The sequence below is a fragment of the Polistes dominula genome, unplaced genomic scaffold (assembly GCF_049000335.1).
Source record: "Polistes dominula isolate Pdom_NZ unplaced genomic scaffold, Pdom_raw_medaka contig_22, whole genome shotgun sequence".
In the NCBI taxonomy this organism is placed as follows: domain Eukaryota; kingdom Metazoa; phylum Arthropoda; class Insecta; order Hymenoptera; family Vespidae; genus Polistes; species Polistes dominula.
Genome location: NW_028300966.1, coordinates 4738479 through 4757106, shown reverse-complemented (window position 1 = coordinate 4757106; position 18628 = coordinate 4738479). Strand labels below are relative to the sequence as shown.

General features: G+C 26.5%; 3 protein-coding genes across 6 annotated transcripts in view; 1 reads left to right on the top strand and 2 right to left on the bottom strand.

Annotated features, from left to right (window-relative positions):
* Window positions 1-683: 683 nt before the first annotated feature.
* On the bottom strand, window positions 684-6652 carry LOC107063774 (sorting nexin-25). Its single transcript, XM_015315859.2, has 11 exons — window positions 6174-6652; window positions 5753-6063; window positions 5514-5683; window positions 5036-5430; window positions 4531-4948; window positions 3159-3463; window positions 2255-2512; window positions 1915-2051; window positions 1582-1821; window positions 1222-1504; window positions 684-1133 (listed from the first exon to the last, which is right to left on the bottom strand). The coding sequence occupies exons 1-11, from the start codon at window positions 6474-6476 to the stop codon at window positions 1080-1082; spliced, it is 2874 nt and encodes a 957-aa protein (XP_015171345.1). The 5' UTR covers window positions 6477-6652; the 3' UTR covers window positions 684-1079.
* Window positions 6653-7101: 449 nt separating this feature from the next.
* Window positions 7102-14713, top strand: Hcs (holocarboxylase synthetase-like protein). Of its 2 annotated transcripts, none has more exons than XM_015315628.2 (16): window positions 7102-7214; window positions 8195-8397; window positions 8894-9045; window positions 9134-9304; window positions 9390-9543; window positions 9627-9692; window positions 9781-10273; window positions 10337-10471; window positions 10550-10876; window positions 10953-11307; window positions 11423-11599; window positions 11675-11807; window positions 11878-12038; window positions 12156-12270; window positions 12400-12613; window positions 12736-14713. In XM_015315628.2, the coding sequence occupies exons 2-16, from the start codon at window positions 8244-8246 to the stop codon at window positions 12905-12907; spliced, it is 2979 nt and encodes a 992-aa protein (XP_015171114.1). In that variant the 5' UTR covers window positions 7102-7214; window positions 8195-8243; the 3' UTR covers window positions 12908-14713. The 2 variants fall into 2 exon arrangements, with proteins under 2 accessions (XP_015171114.1, XP_015171113.1); XM_015315627.2 differs by having other exon boundaries at window positions 7130-7358.
* Window positions 13519-18628, bottom strand: part of LOC107063670 (Inositol hexakisphosphate kinase) — a 26366-nt gene continuing 21256 nt past the window's right edge. For all 3 annotated transcript variants that reach the window (XM_015315622.2, XM_089173031.1, XM_089173030.1), the window contains one exon: window positions 13519-18265. In XM_015315622.2, coding sequence (XP_015171108.1) covers window positions 17497-18265 — 769 coding nt within the window. In that variant the 3' untranslated portion in view covers window positions 13519-17496. The remainder of the gene's footprint in view (window positions 18266-18628) is intronic.

Genomic DNA, 18628 nt, shown 5'->3' with positions numbered 1-18628 from the left:
AAATTTATTATTAAACCTGGGTTCATTAAAATGAATACAAAGTGTTTTCTTTTACTCTATATTTTTTTATTTTTTATTCATTAAAAATTGTTTATTTGTAATACGTTGAAAAAAAGAGAAAAAATAAGATAATAATAATGACAGGAATATTAATGGATAAAAATTCGTAACAATTTTTTAACACGTTTATCTTTCTTAAAGTATACATTTCTTTTCCTAAAGTTTATTACCCGAGTTAAGTTCAGAGTTCGTTTTCAGATGAACATAAATTTTAGGGAAGGCTACTTCGTTATATTATTTGGCATTCAAAGAAAACTTAAGTAAAATTTCAAACGTTCGCTACAAATTATTCTTAAGTGGGAACGATAAAGATAAACACAGAAGTTTACGAGTTTAAATCTCTTAAGAGGAGTACTTGACTCTCGCGATGAATCGATATAAACTTCTTTGAATGCAATCTTTCTCTCTTTCTCTCTCTTTCTCATCTACTTAGTCAGAAACCAGTTTAAAAATTGTTTATTTTGGCCACTCGTATATTATATCTTTTTCAACTAAGTTTATCTAAAAAAATAAAATACCAAAAATAATCTTATATAAATTTTAATAAATAACTTTTAATTTATTATTTTTTTTTAAAAGATCGATATATTTCAGATTTAATGTTCAATAAAAAGATAACTTGATTTTTCTTAGCGTTCAAAATTTATTTCACTTTGTCACAATAATTAATCAATGTATCACTTTTACGACAATATGCAAGCAAAAAAATATATACATATAATTATATACATAAATATAAAATAGTAAATAAGACTATTTAAAAAAAACAAAAAGAAAATAATAATGTAGTAGAATAAGGAGAGCAATAACAATAACAATGAGGGAGGTGTGGCAAAAAAAGTTTTTCTCGAATTATACTAAATCACAGTATTTTGTCAGAGATAAAATTGCACACTTGATTAATCGATGCAATGAACTATCATCATTCCGATTAAACGAATAAAAATATTATACGGCAGTAATACCACGATGACGAGTTAATTTTTGTTTTCTCTTTCGACCAAATCACATTTTCTTTTTTACTTTTCTTGTAATTCAGGAAATATTTCATACATCACCACTTCGAAAATATCCTGAAAAATAATAATTATTACAATGCTAAGCTTATGTTCAATTATTTTATACAAACTACGCATATATATAAAGATTATTTAAACGTACATAAAATAATTGTTTATTAAGATTAACATTTTGTAAGGTATCGAAGACTTTTATTAGTCCACGTTGCGCACTTTGTGCTCCTACTAAATTAGCTAGGACCTCAGGTACGTTATTTAAAATTTGTCTACGAGCTTCTCCTCGGGTCTTTAATTTCTCTTCATCTGTTTTTGGTATTGTCCCAGATACCAAATGACCGTTCGGCCACCAGGATTTCGTAAACAATTGAATGTAATAATGAAGCATCGGTTCAGAAAATACCCATGCAACTGTGTCCCTGATTTGCCTTTAAATAAAAAACAAATAAAATACAAGAAAAAAGTATTTAATAATTTTTTAATTTGCATGAAATTAAAAATTTACCTGTTTATCGTACGACCATAAGTAATTTGTACAAAGGTAATGAGTGATCGACGAAGCCATTTAAATACACCCCTAAGATCAAAAATTTCTCCTAATAATGCATACAATGGTTCAGCTATGGCATCTTTTCCAGGACCGATATAAGAATCTGTTGCTGATCGATTAGTATCGTTATCATCGAGAAGTAGTGAATAATCTTCCTCTTCTTCTTTATCTCGAGACTCGCTATTATTTCCAGATCTGAGAAAGATAATATGTTGATGATATAATTATCATCATTATTATTTTAATGTGGAACTAAATTAACTTAGCTGTTCAAACTAAATTACGTACGTAGTTTTGAAGAATGTAGATAATGAAAATCGTGATTTTTTAGGAGAAGGCGCTGCATGTTTTAAATGTTCCGAACTTGGACAAAGAAAAGCATATAAAGCTTCACTTTGATTAAGCCTTTCGTCTTCCAAAACGAGCTAAAGAATAAAAATAATATATAATATTTTTGATTTAATTCATTAGGTAAAAAAAATATATAATTATTTTAATAGTAAAAAATTCACTTTTATTTATTTGAACATTATTTTTATTAATTAATAGTAAATATTATGTAAAATAAATGATCAAAATACTGATCTGATAAATATCAGCCTAAAAGATATTAAAATTAAATACGTACGTTTAAATATTTTTGTATTTGCATTTTAGCTTTTTCGAGAGTGTTCTTATCGGATTTCCCAAAGAATTTTAGTGGTTGTGACGGTAAATCGAAAGTTTTCACGTAAGAACATAATTGACGTAATTGCCTATGAAGTTCCTGAAACTCTTGTAATTTCCTAAGAACTACCCAACCGCTGGATATACTTTGCTCATTGTTATCGTCTTCTATCATATGTATAACCAGTACAAATTGCGGTGCTTCACCGTTTTCTGGTATCTATATATTTGTTGGACACAATACTTAGTTTTATAACGCATGCAGATAACCCGCAAATAACTATTAGCTAAAAAAATTTAACATAATGACATGGTACGATATATATATATATAGAAAGAGAAAGAAAGAGAAAGAGAAAGAAAAAGAGAGAGAAAGAAAATGAATTAAAAACAATATAAAGACGTGCTCGCGAACTTCTACGGGCATTTTGCGAATTTGCAAAAAGCGTATGAAAGCCGTTCAATCATAAATATAGTAAATAAAATAAAGCAAGATAGTATTGTCATTTTTTGTGTGTATGCATATAAAATTTTTATTTTCTTAATTTCTAGTTTTTATTTTTCTTAAATATGTATGTATATCTCTTGTATATATTCTTTCTTTTATGTAAGACAATTCGTCTTACATAAGAATTTAGACCTAAAATTTTTCAAAGAATATAAATATATTTTCTTTCATTTTTTTTTTTTTTTTTATAAATATGTATGCATATATCTTGTATATATTTCAAGTTTTATATAGAACATATTTAGAACCGAGACCTAAAAATTTCTGAGAAATATAAGTATCATATCATTCTCAAACACGTAGCGTATAACACGCATAATTTATCTAGCTTGTATTATAAATAATGAAATAAACATACATCTGCACTTTGTACATCAGCTTTCCATCGACCCAAGTGTTCAACCCACATTTCAGAATGACTCAAGTGAGCTTCTAGTTGTCTTTTTTCACCTTGCAACCATTCAACTTCCTTTCCCAGAATACTTAAAACTCTGCTTTCGGGCTTAAGAGAAGATTTAAGTGCTTGCAAAGCTTGCATTTTATTATTCAGCTTCTCTTGTAATTGGTCCAATTTACTACGTGCATAATTGGAATGTTCTCCGACAAGCAATGATGAATTTTCAGATAAAGCTCCTTCGACCGTTTGTTGATCCTCCACCAACCCTAATGTTTCAACAATTTAAACACTTGATAGCGCGATAGATAATAGATAAGGAAAAATTAATTTTATTTCAAAATGAAAAAATTGATTTTTTCCATTATTACGTATTAGCTGATAAACGTGCGCGCGCGCGCGTCTAATTTATGCGTGTGTGTGCGCGATAAGTTAATATTTCATAATAATCTAATGAAAGCGACATGAATTAATTATTAAACGTATTCAAATAATTAGAATAACAATAAAGCAAAACTATCCTAAGATTCTAAAAATTATATATTTATATACGTATAAAGAGTACGAATTTTGTATGCAAAGTGGAAATTAAAAAAAAACTATCAAGTAACGGTACAATGATTTTGATTATTAATGTTGTTATTAATTTTTATTATTTTGGTTTTATGTTTTAAGTATAGATCGAATGAAATTTTTCTTTTAAAATAATTTATTGGATGTATATATGTAAATAACACACCGAAAATTTTATATTTGCAAAACGTAAACTGATATTAAAGATATTAAAGAGAAAAATAAAAAAAAAAATATGCTCCCATATTATACACTTTAATGAAATATCGATCGTTTAAAAGAGACTTAGCGGGTTACATATTTGCCCTCAATTTTCCGTTACTCGATTACCTGGTCAAGATATATGTGTATTTGAAGAAGCGCAGTTTGTATGTATGTGTTTGTACATATATATATATACTTTAATGACTACAATGTGTTTAATAAAAAAAACACACTCATCAATTTAGTCAACTGACATACTTTAAGTAAAGAAATATATATTTATAGTGGTCTGTAATAATGTAGATACATCAGTAGATATATAAGGGATCTTTTATTTAGTTAAAGCTTTTAATAGAAAAGCTTGAGAGAAAAATGAAATTAATTTTTCTCTCTCTAACTTAATAGATCACCACCGAAGTAACGTTTAAATGCTATACTTAAAACTCTAATTTGTATTAAAAAAGCTCGTATAAAAAGTGTCATGAAGAAAATATATTAGTGACAACAATGGGTTGCATTATTAATTAAAAATATATATTTAATGATTCAATGTACTTACCATCCGCTCTCGCATTTAACAATTCCTCTTGCATTTTTTTATATTGTTCACTGACCAAAAATGATGAATAATATTTTTCTTCTATCGTTTTAACTACGCTTTCTTGGACTTCATAAAACACAGTTGGTCCATTATCCCCTAATAAGAAACTTTCCATTCTTTTTCTTATAATTTTATCAACTTTTATTTCGGCAGTCGGTGATCTAATATACGTATAAAAAATTTCAGCTCCAAGCTGATGCCAATTAGATCTATTGGCAGATCTCAATTCCTGTACAGCAGCCCAATATCCGATCAATCCTTGACTTGAGACTTGTTCTAAAAATTGAGATAAATATTTACGACCTATGATGTTATCTAAAATTGTTTGTAAAGATAATACTCTTCTTTCATCCATCAATGCTGTTGGGCCACTATCCTAAAAAATATTAAATTATAGCTAATGTGATTTTCAATTACATTAGGAATAAGAGTGAATTTTATTTAAAAAAAAAAAAGAACTAACTTGTACAGGATAGCCATCCCATCCTAACGACTGCATATGACATTCACAAGTATTTTTTGCATAGGTCAATTGACTAATATATCTTTTTAATTTTCTTGCTTCATTTAAATCAGACTTTCCAAATGCATTATGATCAGGATCCAAACCCTGTGCCCTTTTTACATTTTGTACCGTTGTAGCTTGCATAATTTCTATTACAATATTTAACCTAATATGCTTAAGAACCTCTAAATCCCGAGAACTTTTAATCATACGAAGAAAATCTTCAAATGATTCTGCATACTCGTATGTTTTTTTATGCATAGCAGCTGTAAGTTGCTGCTGTTCAATATACAACAATATCTTTTGATTGATATAATCAGGATCGGTTATAAGATCTATCGCTGGTTTCAATACTGAAACAATAATATAGAAAAAACATATTTTCATTACTCTACAACATTTTGTATATAGATATTATGTTTTAGAATGCACCCACTTTTACATGTAAGAACCTCCCTCAAGAGAAATTTTGCTGGGGAAAGAGAGTAACTGCGTGGCAATAGAAACAATATATATAATTCACTAACTTTTCTTAAATACTCCAATTCCGCTGTAGGTGACATCAAATGTGATGATAAAATGAAAACAGGTTCTTCACCGATTGATCTGAAATAATATAAATTATTACCTCAGGATTAAGTGTTGCACTTTGAAAATAAGTGAATAGATACTCACGAAGCTTCCTGTGCAATTCTAATTTTTTCAAAATGGAAAGTTACTTTATTGACTATATTAAACACTACTAGCTTAGTATGATCGACTCTTAACAATCGATCATGGAGACTCTGTATAGCACCCCATACATCTTGTTTCATATTTTCTAATATCTGATCTGAATTAAATGCTAAATCATTAAGCCAACAACCAATAAAATCTTGAAATACTAAATCCAAGAGATTCTGTAAAGCTCCATCAACTAAACGACTAAAGATCATTGGATAGCGAGATTGCTTTTTAACATTTGATAATTTGGCTTCATAGCCCTTCTACAATGAAAAACAAAATAAATACACATATTACTTGTAATAAAATGTAAATAAATAACTATTATATTACATTTAATATAATCATAGTTTTATTTAATTAAATAACGTACCATCAATAAATTATGAAAAGCATCCATCTCAGCAAGAGTTTTAACAGTGCCAACACCTGTTTGATGCTTTGATGATAATGCTATATTTATTAACATAACCACTAAAGGGCCAATAAGGAGACAAAATATAGTTAATAATCCATAGAAACAGCACCATAACATCCCATTCCAATAAAGAATGGTCAAAACGCTGAAGATTGTGCACAAAATATAAAGAATAATCATTTTGTATATGTTTACAATGTAGTCAAGTAATAAAATTGTCAAGTGTATTTTCTTGACAATCTTTACTTTCATCAACATTTAACCCATCTTGGTTAAAATTTTGTTGTTACGTGATCCTAATGTAAACATGGTAATAATTAATTAAAAATATATATATTTTAATGCATGTATATTGTCTTTTATTTATTAAAATAAATCTAAAAAACCGCTGATGAACATCCAATCAACCTCGTTTTGACACCTGTTATGTTCTACAGTCGGAATCGATTACTGCGCATCGAATTAGGCGCCGATTTTAAAATGGCGCCTTTTTTCAAATTCCAATTTAAAATAAAACAAATTTGCTACTGTTGACTATTAATAATTTATGAAATATAATAACTATAACTTAATTAGAAAAATTTAATAATATTAAATATATGCTTTTTTTTAAATTAATAAAATACATCAGTCAATAAGGAAATTTATTCTAACTTATATACAGGAAAATTGAACTTAAAATATTGACAAATAAAAAATTCAGTAACAATAAATAAATATTTTTTTAATATTCCCAATAAATATATCATTAGTAGATAGATAAATTAAAATATATACATCTTAATCTTAATATGTATATAATATTTAATATTTAAAAACATATGAAGAAGTTTGCAATATTTTAAAAGGATTTTTCATTTTAACTAGATGGCAATACTAGCAGCGAATCGAATGACCAATAGCAAGGAAGAAATAATGCAAATGGCCTCAAATTCGTCTTCTGTCAGTATGACCAAACAAATTTACAGTTCGCAGAATTAACCATTAAAACATTTGGTAGAATTTATCAAATAATCATCTCGTAGTGTAACATCGCTAATATTATTACGTCTCCTTTATTTTTATCGTTCATTCATTACATGTAATTTACTGTTATCTTGATCTAACAGAAGTTAAAGATTTTTGTGCTCTCTGTGTCCAGTAAGTAATAATTTATCAAACGATTACACACGTGGTCTCGATAATTGTCGCCGTACTTCTTTTATTTTATTTTTATTTTCTATTTTTTTTTTTTTTTTTTATGTTTATCCTTACAACTCATAAATACAAAATAATTGTAATACAGTTACTATACCGATAAATAATATTCTAATCTATAGATGTAAATCAAAAAATCTACCGCCATTTATTTTCCTTTTTTTATCAGTAACGTAAACAAACATGTATTACAGATAAGAAAGGTTTAAAAAATGCTTGAAAAATATTTATCTTTTCTACTTAATTCATTCCTTTTTAGCTCACTACACTTCTATTTTTATTCATACATATTTATTTTTTAATATACATTGACATTCAATTATTTATCTCAATAAAAAAAATTATTTCTCGTTAATAAAAAATTACTATAAAATTAATAAATACAAAATTATGTATTATATATATTACACTAATAGTATCATTATTATTTTATTATTATTATTGATTTGCTATTATTTGCGGCAATGAACTTTCGAGTTCCTAATGCCAATTAATAATAATAATAATTGATTTGCAATACTCACTGATTTTTAAGTTACTTATTTTTCAGTATAAAAATATAATGCTCTACGTAAAATGATAAATTGAAAATTATTTCTGACGACTTAATATCATCGCAAAGATTTTATATTAATTTTTAATATTCTTATTAAATAATGTTTAATAAATAAGAAATAAAATTATTATAAAACTACAATGTGAATGATACATATATACATATATATAAATATATAAATATAAATACATTGATTGTCTTTCAATAAGGATTATGTATACAGGTATTTATGCAAGAGCGTTCTATCAAATAGGATACTATTCTACACAAAGATGCTATTAACATTTTTATATATGATAGCAACGACAATTCAGACATGGAGAATCTCATCTCTAAAAACACGTTTATGTGCTTTATTTCAAGGAACAAAGCACGATAAACCATCAATTATGTTCTATGCCAAACCATTAGTATGCGTTGACGAAGGTACACATAAATATATTACATACTATTTATATAGATGTATTTTTTCAAATTATTTTTACAATGTTTATGCAATTTATATTAAATTACATTATTTTATATAACAACGTTTATAAAATAAAATAAATACTAAAAAGATAAGGGATAAAAAAAGAAGTATGATAGGAAATCAATGTGTGTTGTATATGATTATTTAAATAAAATAGAAAAAAATGAAATAAAATATAAAATAACCAATATGAAAATATAACATTTGTATTCATTTAACGAAATTTAATTGTAAGGACATTTATTCATTTGTTAGTCCTTACATTGAGAAACATTGTTATAGAATAAGAATTATAATTTCTGTATGGCTGGTTGTCTATCAGTAGGCTGAAACTACGCTTAAAATCTCTATTAAGGGATGGAAGATATATTTGTATTTTCTTAAAAAAATATAGTATATTTATATATATCTTACAGTATAATGAAAATCTCACTTAGTTATTATTTTCAGAATATGATAATCTAGCTAGCCCTCCAAGTAGTGGAAATGAAAACATATATAATTTTATGAGTTCTCATCTTTGTCAAAATAAATCACTTGCAAAACTTGGTGATTTACTTTGGAGTCATGGTGATGCAAGATTATGCACCATATATCCACAAGTATTTATCAAATTAATAATAAAAACTTCAGAAAATATATTATTGATAAATAATATTTTTAAATTATGCCAATTGTTTTATATTCTAGCAAAAAATTAACATTTCCGAATGGTTATCTTATCAATATGAAAATCCTTTTATACCTATATTTAAACAAAATAATGGTATAACATCATTAACTAAAGATTTTAGAATGCATATTTTAGTTGAGGCTGACTTTAGTACGTACGAACCATACATTTCCACAAAATCAACTAAGGTAATGTAATTTTAAATAGTTATTAGTTTAAATGAACAATTTCATTTCATTATTTCGTCTTAAATTATATGTGTTTGTGTTTTAGCTAGAAGATTATGGTTTAATTATTAGTTGGATGGCAGATAAAAATTTAAATATTATTATGGAGACTGATTTAGATCTTATAACTAAATTTGCAATTGCTGTTATGGAAGGACAATATTATATCAACAGTGGTTTAACTTTAACACGTATATTGTGTAAGTGAATACTACGTCATTAAATATGTAAATATTTTATATGTTATTAAATTGTTATTAAAAACAAATTATATATTCTTCAGCTGTTTTAGTATCAGGGTATCCATGTACTTATCATAGTGAACAACTTTATTCACTGTCGGATAATAGTAAGTTACAGAATATTAGTTAGTAATTTATATGAATTAAAAATTTATAGAATAAATATACATTTATATATATATTACAATAATATAGAATTAACAGGAGTAGAAGAATGGGAAACGTATGTGAAAAAACTAAGACTAATAAGTAATACTGCACGATTAGCATCACAAGAAAATAAATCAATAGGTGTACCCGAAATGCCAGATTTATTTATCTTTCCTAAAAATGAATCCACAAATATACAAACATCTACAGATGAAAAAACAGAAGCTAATAATACGATTGAAAATTTAGTTACAACGTTACAATCATCTGTTGAGAGTCCAGTTTCTATAAATTCAGAGATGGTTGAAACTATGCAATCAGAAAATGTTAGTAATTTGGAGAATTCTGATGTGTCAACGTTTCACGATGTACCTGAATCAACTCTTGTATCTTCAATTAAATCTGATATTATAAAAGAAACATTAGATAAGGATGAGGTAAAAGAAACTTGTGAAAATATCGTTAAGCCAGTATCTGCATCTGATGATCAAGATAATAGTACAAAAACAATTGAAGCAGTACCTTCTCTCAATTTAAAGTAAGTTTCATAATACATAGTCATCATTCCGTATATATATTAATTATTTATATATAATTTTAGAAGTGTTACTCCAAAAAGAACAATTACGCCATATTCTAAACATCACAAACCACCTAATGTTTTAATTTATGCAGAAAGTGCTGTGTCACTTGATAATGTTAAAGCTGTATTAGAAGATTCACTTGGCACTGACAAGTATTATGATAATAAATTATAATAAATTAAAAAATAATCTTAAATTAATATAATTGTATAATTCATTTTTTCTTTTAGATATATATTATATGTGTTATCTCGCGAAGAAGCATGTTCTGATGTATGGATGGAACAAGCAGCTCTTGTCGTTGTATGTGGAAATGTTGGTACTGAAATAAGTACTCAGCTTATAGAATATATTGTTCAAGGTGGAAAACTTCTAGCATTATGTTCCGATACACTTCATACTTTACTTCCATCTTTTAAAACAGCTGAGGTTCGTGAACACGAACTTGTTCATTTCTCTTATGGAAAATGGAAACATGTTCGCATGATGCATCATATTTTCTGCTATCAAGCATCACCAGTAAGAACTCGATTTTCTCATGACAATGAAGATATAAAGTAAGAATTCCATTAAACGATGACAATAACTTGACATAGAAATATTTGATATCATTTTATTAAAAGATATTTTTAGCGTAACAGCTGTGAATCCTCCTGTATCAGCTACAGTGAAGGATAAAAAAGGCAGGTTACATTCCTTTGGGATAAAAGTATTAGGAACAGAAGAAACATGGCATACTCCTAGTATCTTACTTGCTAATTTAACTGATAGCAATGGTAAGGCTGTATTTTCACAAATACATTTAGAGGCAGATCCAGCACAATACGAGTTCGAAGAAAATAAGTTTAATGCTCTTAAACAAAGTAATCTAGCACGCTTAGAAATATTTAATGATCTGCTAAGTGTACATCTAGGCATAGAAGTAAGCACATCCACGAAAAAAACATCAGTGCATTATACTCCAGCCTTTTTCTTAGGTAGACATGAGGTATTTATCTTTTTAACTTAATTTTAATTTTAAATCTATGAAAGAAATCGCATAAGACAATGAAATTATATTTTAATTTATAATTCATTCATATATTCATATTCAATTTTAATAGTTAAAATTAGAAGTTCTGGAAAAGTTAAAAGAAAAAATGCAGGATGATATATTGAAAACGAAAAATTTAGAAATACAATTTTGCAAGACAAATATCGAAAAATCAGCATCGTCTTCATTTCTCCCTGTTATGATACATCAATGTCCTGATAATTTTTCTACCATTGAATACTTCGAGGTAATACTTTGAGTTCCATTTATAACAAATTTCATATAAAATATTACTTTTATTATATCAAATTCTTTCTCTTAGAATTTGAAAACAAAATATGTAGGGCGACTGGTGATATATGCAGATGTATTGACATCATCGATGAATGTTGTAAATGATCATAAAATACAACATGGATTGGTCGTTATTCCTTGCCAACAAACTCAAGGACGAGGTAAATGAATATTTATTTATTCAAGTATGTTATTATCAATGAATAGTATGAATATTTTTGTTCTCATTAGGAAGAAATAAAAATGTATGGCTTAGTCCTAAAGGTTGTGCGATGTTTACAGTACAACTTCACATTCCCAAAGATTCCAATCTCGGTAGTCATATTTCAATACTTCAACATCTTTTTATAGTTGGAATCGTATCAGCTGTAACATCTGTACCTGGATACGAGGTTTTTTCTTTTCTTTCTTTTTATTCATTTCTTTATTCATATTATTTACAATTGATTTATTAGATTTACAAATAATTTATACATATATATGTTTGTATAAATATTTTTTTAAACTAGGGATTAGACCTTAGAGTAAAATGGCCTAATGACATTTACGTTGGAAAATCGACTAAAATTGGTGGTATTATAGTTACCAGTCACTATGATTCGTCATTAATCATATGCAATGCTGGTAAGTATTAATATAATTATTTGAAACAAAATTTGTTATATTTATTTTCTTATATATTATATAATACATTCTGATAAAGAATTAGAAATAATTAAGTTAATGTCAGGTACGAAATACAATTGTTTCCAGGCGTTGGTGTTAATCTTTCAAATAGTGCACCTACCTGCTGTATCAACGATCTCATTGCCGAATATAACAAAATCCATAAAACACAATTGCCAGCTTTATCATATGAGCGTTACTTTGCTTTGGTATTCAGTGAAATAGAACATCTGTTAGATATTGTACAAAGTGGAAATATGGATTATTTCTTCCAACTTTATTATAAACTTTGGTTACACAAGTTAGTATAATATAATGATCTAAATAGCGCAAAAGAAAATAATAATATAAATAATTAGATATTTATTAGTTTTATATTTATTATATTAGTAAATCTGTATCCTTTATTTTTTTCATTTTTAGTGACGCGGAAGTAACAGTTATATCGACTAACGGAGATAGTGAATTAGTTAAAATATTAGGTATCGATGAATATGGATTTTTAAAAGTACGAGGAATCAAAGGAAATACATTTTCGGTTCAACCGGATGGAAATAGTTATGATTTATTCAAAAATTTAATTAAACCCAATTAGATTTCAGCATATTTATTGTATTTTCCAAAAATTTTCAACGCTTAACATAATAAATCGTACAACGAGACGTATTGAACATAATCAATTAAAATAATTAAAAAAAAATGAAAAGAAAAGAGACAATGTCAGTCATACAATAATCTTCTTATTTAAGTAATCAACATATAAACAATGTAATGGTTGTAAAAATACGCGTTTCTCATATATATAATTAAATAGATATATATGAAATTCTAAATATGTATTTCATATATATCTACTTAAAACGAATCTCATGATGAATTATTTTTTGTGTTAATTTATTATAGTGTGGACACGAAAAGTATATATCGGGATAAATGATCTTGTTAACTGTATGTATATATAATTGTTATGTTACATTTTAACAGAATATACACACAGATCGTACGTACTGTTATTATTAAATCATATATAATGTTCATCCGAGTCACATTGTTCACTTATCGTTTACAACATATTTTATAAAAAAAGAAAGGAAGAAACCAAAAAATACCAACAACTAAGTGCTTCGCCAAAGTTATATCACAAAGGATGTAATAATAATACTATTACTCCTAAGTCAAATAATCAAATCTATAAACGAAATAATATTGATATTAGTAGTATAAGCATCTGTTGTATAGTTTATTGCAGTGTTTACAATTTGTTGTATATCACTTGTATTTATAATGAAATAAAAAATTCATGATGTTATATTCTCCATATTATTAATTAGAAAAATAAAGATTTAATCATAAACAAATGGAAGAATAACGAGTAAGATAATATATGTTATATGTAAAAGGACTCACAAATATATCATAAAATTAATTTATTTTCTGGACAAAGAGACATGAAATTCCTAGTGTACATTATATCAGAATATTGCTATATAGTCTTAAATTTCTTATTTATACTAATTTAAAAGATGTAAATTCTCACATGATACACAGGAATTTGTAATAATTCATGCTAGTGAATACTAGCATTAAAAGATAATGTATACATATACGATGTATACATTTAATTTTCATATATATTATTGAATGGTACATTTCTCTTTTGTACATAACTTTTTTTTGCTTTTTCTTGTATTTTTTAATTAATTTTGTGTTAAGTATGTAATACATATTTTGTATTATTGTTATTTTTTTTTATTTTTTTATTTTTTTATTTTTTTATTTTTATTTATTTAGGTCGCTAGCCTATATACGGTCAGGTAAATAAATTGCTTTTCTACTATGAAATATTTTTTGCCTTGCATAATGCTTCTATTTTTTGTTTTTTTTTTCCTTTTTTAATCGCCATTATACACAGTTATATATGAAATGTACATTCCATATAGATTATGGAAATTAGAGGAAGAATGTGTTATAACGATTATTTTTAATATATATATATATATATATGTATATATATGCCATTAATTACGGTAGAGACTAAATTAAAAAATAAAAATCATTAATTTTATGATTTATTCTACATAACAATTTTTAATAATATAAAAAAATCGTAAAATTAATTTTTTCCATTTTTTAACTTGTCTGTTCTCATAATTAACGGCATATTATATATACATATATATGTATAAGACAAACTTTTACAATATTTACACTACTTATATACTAATTTTCAACAACAAATATATCAATGTCGTGGACTATTTTTTGAAAATAGCAGTGTATCATAATGCATCTATGTCATGTGCGATTAAATTATAAAATATATACATATATATGTATATCAGAAATATAGTCCATAAAATGTTGTACTTTGAAACAATTAAATTTATTCTTTTTTTTTTTTTTAAAGAAAGTCCGTATACTCTTTTTTTTCTCTAATGCCCACACAACAAACATTTTGACGTTAAAATTCTTGTCTTAAGAATAAAAATTATTTTTTTGTCCTCGTGTTGTAATACTGTATTAATTTTATAATGATCGATATAGTCTGAATATCTATATATATATCTTTCTTTTTTTGAAATGACAAAAATAATAACGAAACGAGCTTCTTGATACATTTGCAAGAAAAGGAGAGATTATTGATAACTTAATATACTACATGTTACATTGAACTAATTATATATAATTTAATTTTTCTAAATATATTTATAACATGATGTACATACATATATGTATGTTATCACCATTATTTTGCAAAATCCGTTTATTCATGAAATAACTAATTATTAGACGAAACAACTATACTAATCAAAGCAGTAAAATATGAAACAAAGCAGAATTGCATATTTCAACTAGGTAATATATGAATTCGCAGAAGGCAAGAAAATATTCGCTGAAAAATTGAAAGCTTTTTTGGTCAGTGTTTAAGAAAAGTCAAATGTTCTAAAATAAGTAATTTTCTGCTAACAAGATCGAAACAATGACGTTAATAATTAGAAATCTATTGTTATTTTTATAAAATATCTAGTTACTTCGTGATACAACTAATTAAAATATATAATAAAATTATTTTGATGCTCTCCCACATCTAGTCATTTCATGTAATATCTAGTCATTTCATAAGTTAACTGAATTGGACACTTCACAATAGTAATATATATACACATACAGGGTGATCACGCAACGTGTGCACCGTTATAACTTATACCTTTTGGCATATATGGCTTTGACTCGTATTGCATTTTTATGGCACTCACCATAAACTAACAGATATTCAACCTTTTCGCTTTTATAAAATTTCATTTTTACTTTTATCTGCCTGGTAATTACACACAACAGAAGATAACTTCAATACTGGATTACGAACATGTAAAAGATTGTGAATCATGATAGATGTTGTGTTGATAAACAATGTCATGTAAACATCACTGTCCTACAGAAATCTGTAATAAGGTTGAATCTCCAACTTGATATTACGTGAAGAAAATTTTCAAGTAATAAAGTGAAATTACTTGTTAGTTATTAAATTTAGGGCTAATAACGGTTTGCACGTTTTTACTTACAATTCGATACTCTACCATATTTTGGTATAAAAAATATATTATTCTGTTAAAAACAAAGTTGACCTTCAAATCTCCAAAACTCCACCTATAAAAAAAATTAACGCACTACACTATGTACCCTTTTAAACCATGTAACTTTTGTACATAACATTCTTTCGTGCAACGAATATTTTGGAAGTTAAAACGGTTCACACGTTGCGTGGACTACCCTATATATATAATAAAAATAATATTGTCAATAAAATTCGTAATTTTTGAAAAGAAAAAATTATGCTCTAAATTTTCGAAGAAGAAATACTCACACACAGACACGCACTCACATATACACACTCATTGGAAAAAGGAAATTATATAAATCACTGGTTTATACATCTAAACGATGACACAGTAAATGTCTTCTTTTTCTATGTATATGTATAGTATGTATACTTGAAAAAACTAAAATAAAATAAAATTAAACTAATCATATATAATAGAACACTTTACGTTCAAGCGAAAGCCGAGAACGAATTAAAATATATTAGGAATGAGCAAAGTGTAATCTCGCAATGCTTTATTTCTAAATATTTGCGAGAATGCTTTCATCAGCTTGTCAATAAGTCATCGTCAAATTAAATATTTTAGAAATCACTTCTAATAAGTCTATACAATGTATATATATATAATTTTTTTAATTTTTTACTCTTTTTTTAAATTATACTACCTTACGTGTGTATGTACGAATGACATGTGTATATAAAATCACCGATTTTAACGAAATGAATCTAAAAGATATACAATGTGTGTATATATATTGTTTCAGTCACAATGTGTAAGTAAATTGGCAGGAGCATCTTTTCTCATCGACTATATCTACATTTGTAATCATTAAACTCATCATTCTTTTTACACACGCCTTTTCTGGTATGTAATTTATGTATACATACATACATGCATACATACATACATACATACATACATACATACATACATACATACATACATATATATTGTATATATATATTGTATATATATATATACAAAATACTTGAAAGTAATTTATATTTATATAGAGAGAGAAAAGAAACCACGCGGATTAAATTATATATAATTTCTTACAAAATACATTCACAAATTCTCGAAAATGTGTTTCTTTCTTTTTCTTTTTTTCGTTTTAGTTTTTTTTTTTTAGAAATTATATATATACACGCTCTAATCTCTAGTTGAACTCTACGCTTCTCTCGGAAGAATTCTATCTTCGTTCTTTCCCTTTTTTACTTTTTATTTATTTATTTTATTATTTTTTTTAAATATATATTATAATTATATATATTTTTTTGTTATTATTTAATTTATTACCTTATTAATTTCACTCACGCTTTCTTATTCGTAAGTTTCTGCGTTTTTTCTTTTTCACCCTTTCACCGTTGCTTCGAAAACGACGATCACTCATATAATTTTCTTTCTGAAAGTGTCCAAAAATAAATAGCAATCATCTTGCATTTCTTTAAATCTTATTTCTTTTTCTTCTTGTTATTGATAAAAGAGAGTTCTTATTTTCTCTGGTACATATACATGTCCTTTATTTATTTACTTTTAATAGCCATAACAATAGTCATATCGTTATAGAAAAAGTTAGTCCTTAACCTTCTGTCAATATTTCCATTAATAATCGTTTTAAGCTATCCAAACCAGTTAGAAAACCACAGTCAGGACCCTGATGAACCATAGAGCTAGAATTACATGCCAATGCTAAACTACTGCGTCCAAAGGTAGTATGTGCAAAATCTATTATTCTGACATCTACCATAGCTTCTTGAACAACCGACGTTGAAGAAGATTGTTCAGTTTTAACTCGGAATCTTTTCGAAATACTGTTTGCCTTTAATTCATCTTGATCTTGTCTTTCATCATCGTAAGAACGTAAACGGAGTTTGTGCCTGTTACGTTTCAATCCGCACTCACTTCTAATGTCCATATCTGAACTAGTGTCCTCCGAATTAGCAGCTATATGTTGGCCAAAACAATATTCTTCTCCACTACTACTACTATACAACATCCAATTGTCATAAGACGGGGATTGAACCACCGTATTGATCAAACTCGGTGGGGGATCCATAAATACGGTTTCTTCGTTAACTGGATAAAATGCTGTTGTATTTTTAGCACCTCTAGCTGCAGCCTCACCAAAACCACGGTGCAATGCTGCCTGGCTTACTTCTTCCTGTGCTGAAAGATTATAATCCGTTGAATTATTGCTTGTATCTGCGTCGTAACACGTATCCGAACCACCTGGTGTATTTTCCATGAAACTTAGGTCATTAGATTCTTCCTCAACGTGAAGAGAAGTTGAATGTCTGTGCGTTGTAAATTCTTCTATTTGATATCCTTCGTACACTATAAGCAACGAGCTGAAAAATTTTTATATAAGTTATCATTTTCGTCTGTTTTTGATTAACTGATCTATTGCGATTTTTTTGTTATCTCTTAATCATCAAATGAAAAATCAATCATAAATTGAAGCCGGAAGTAATTCAATGTTTTGAATGTTTTCCACTTTTATTACCAAAGTGTTAGTTTAACATTTAATCTTTTATATTGATAATTGATTGATAAATAATATATATATTATTAATTATTATCAATTTTAAATATAATAATAAATTAATAAATTTAATAACAACTATTATAACAATACATTTTACAATATTCGAATATTTTATATGCAAAGTTTATTAAAAAAAAGGAATAGCTTCTTAAATTAATGCATTAAT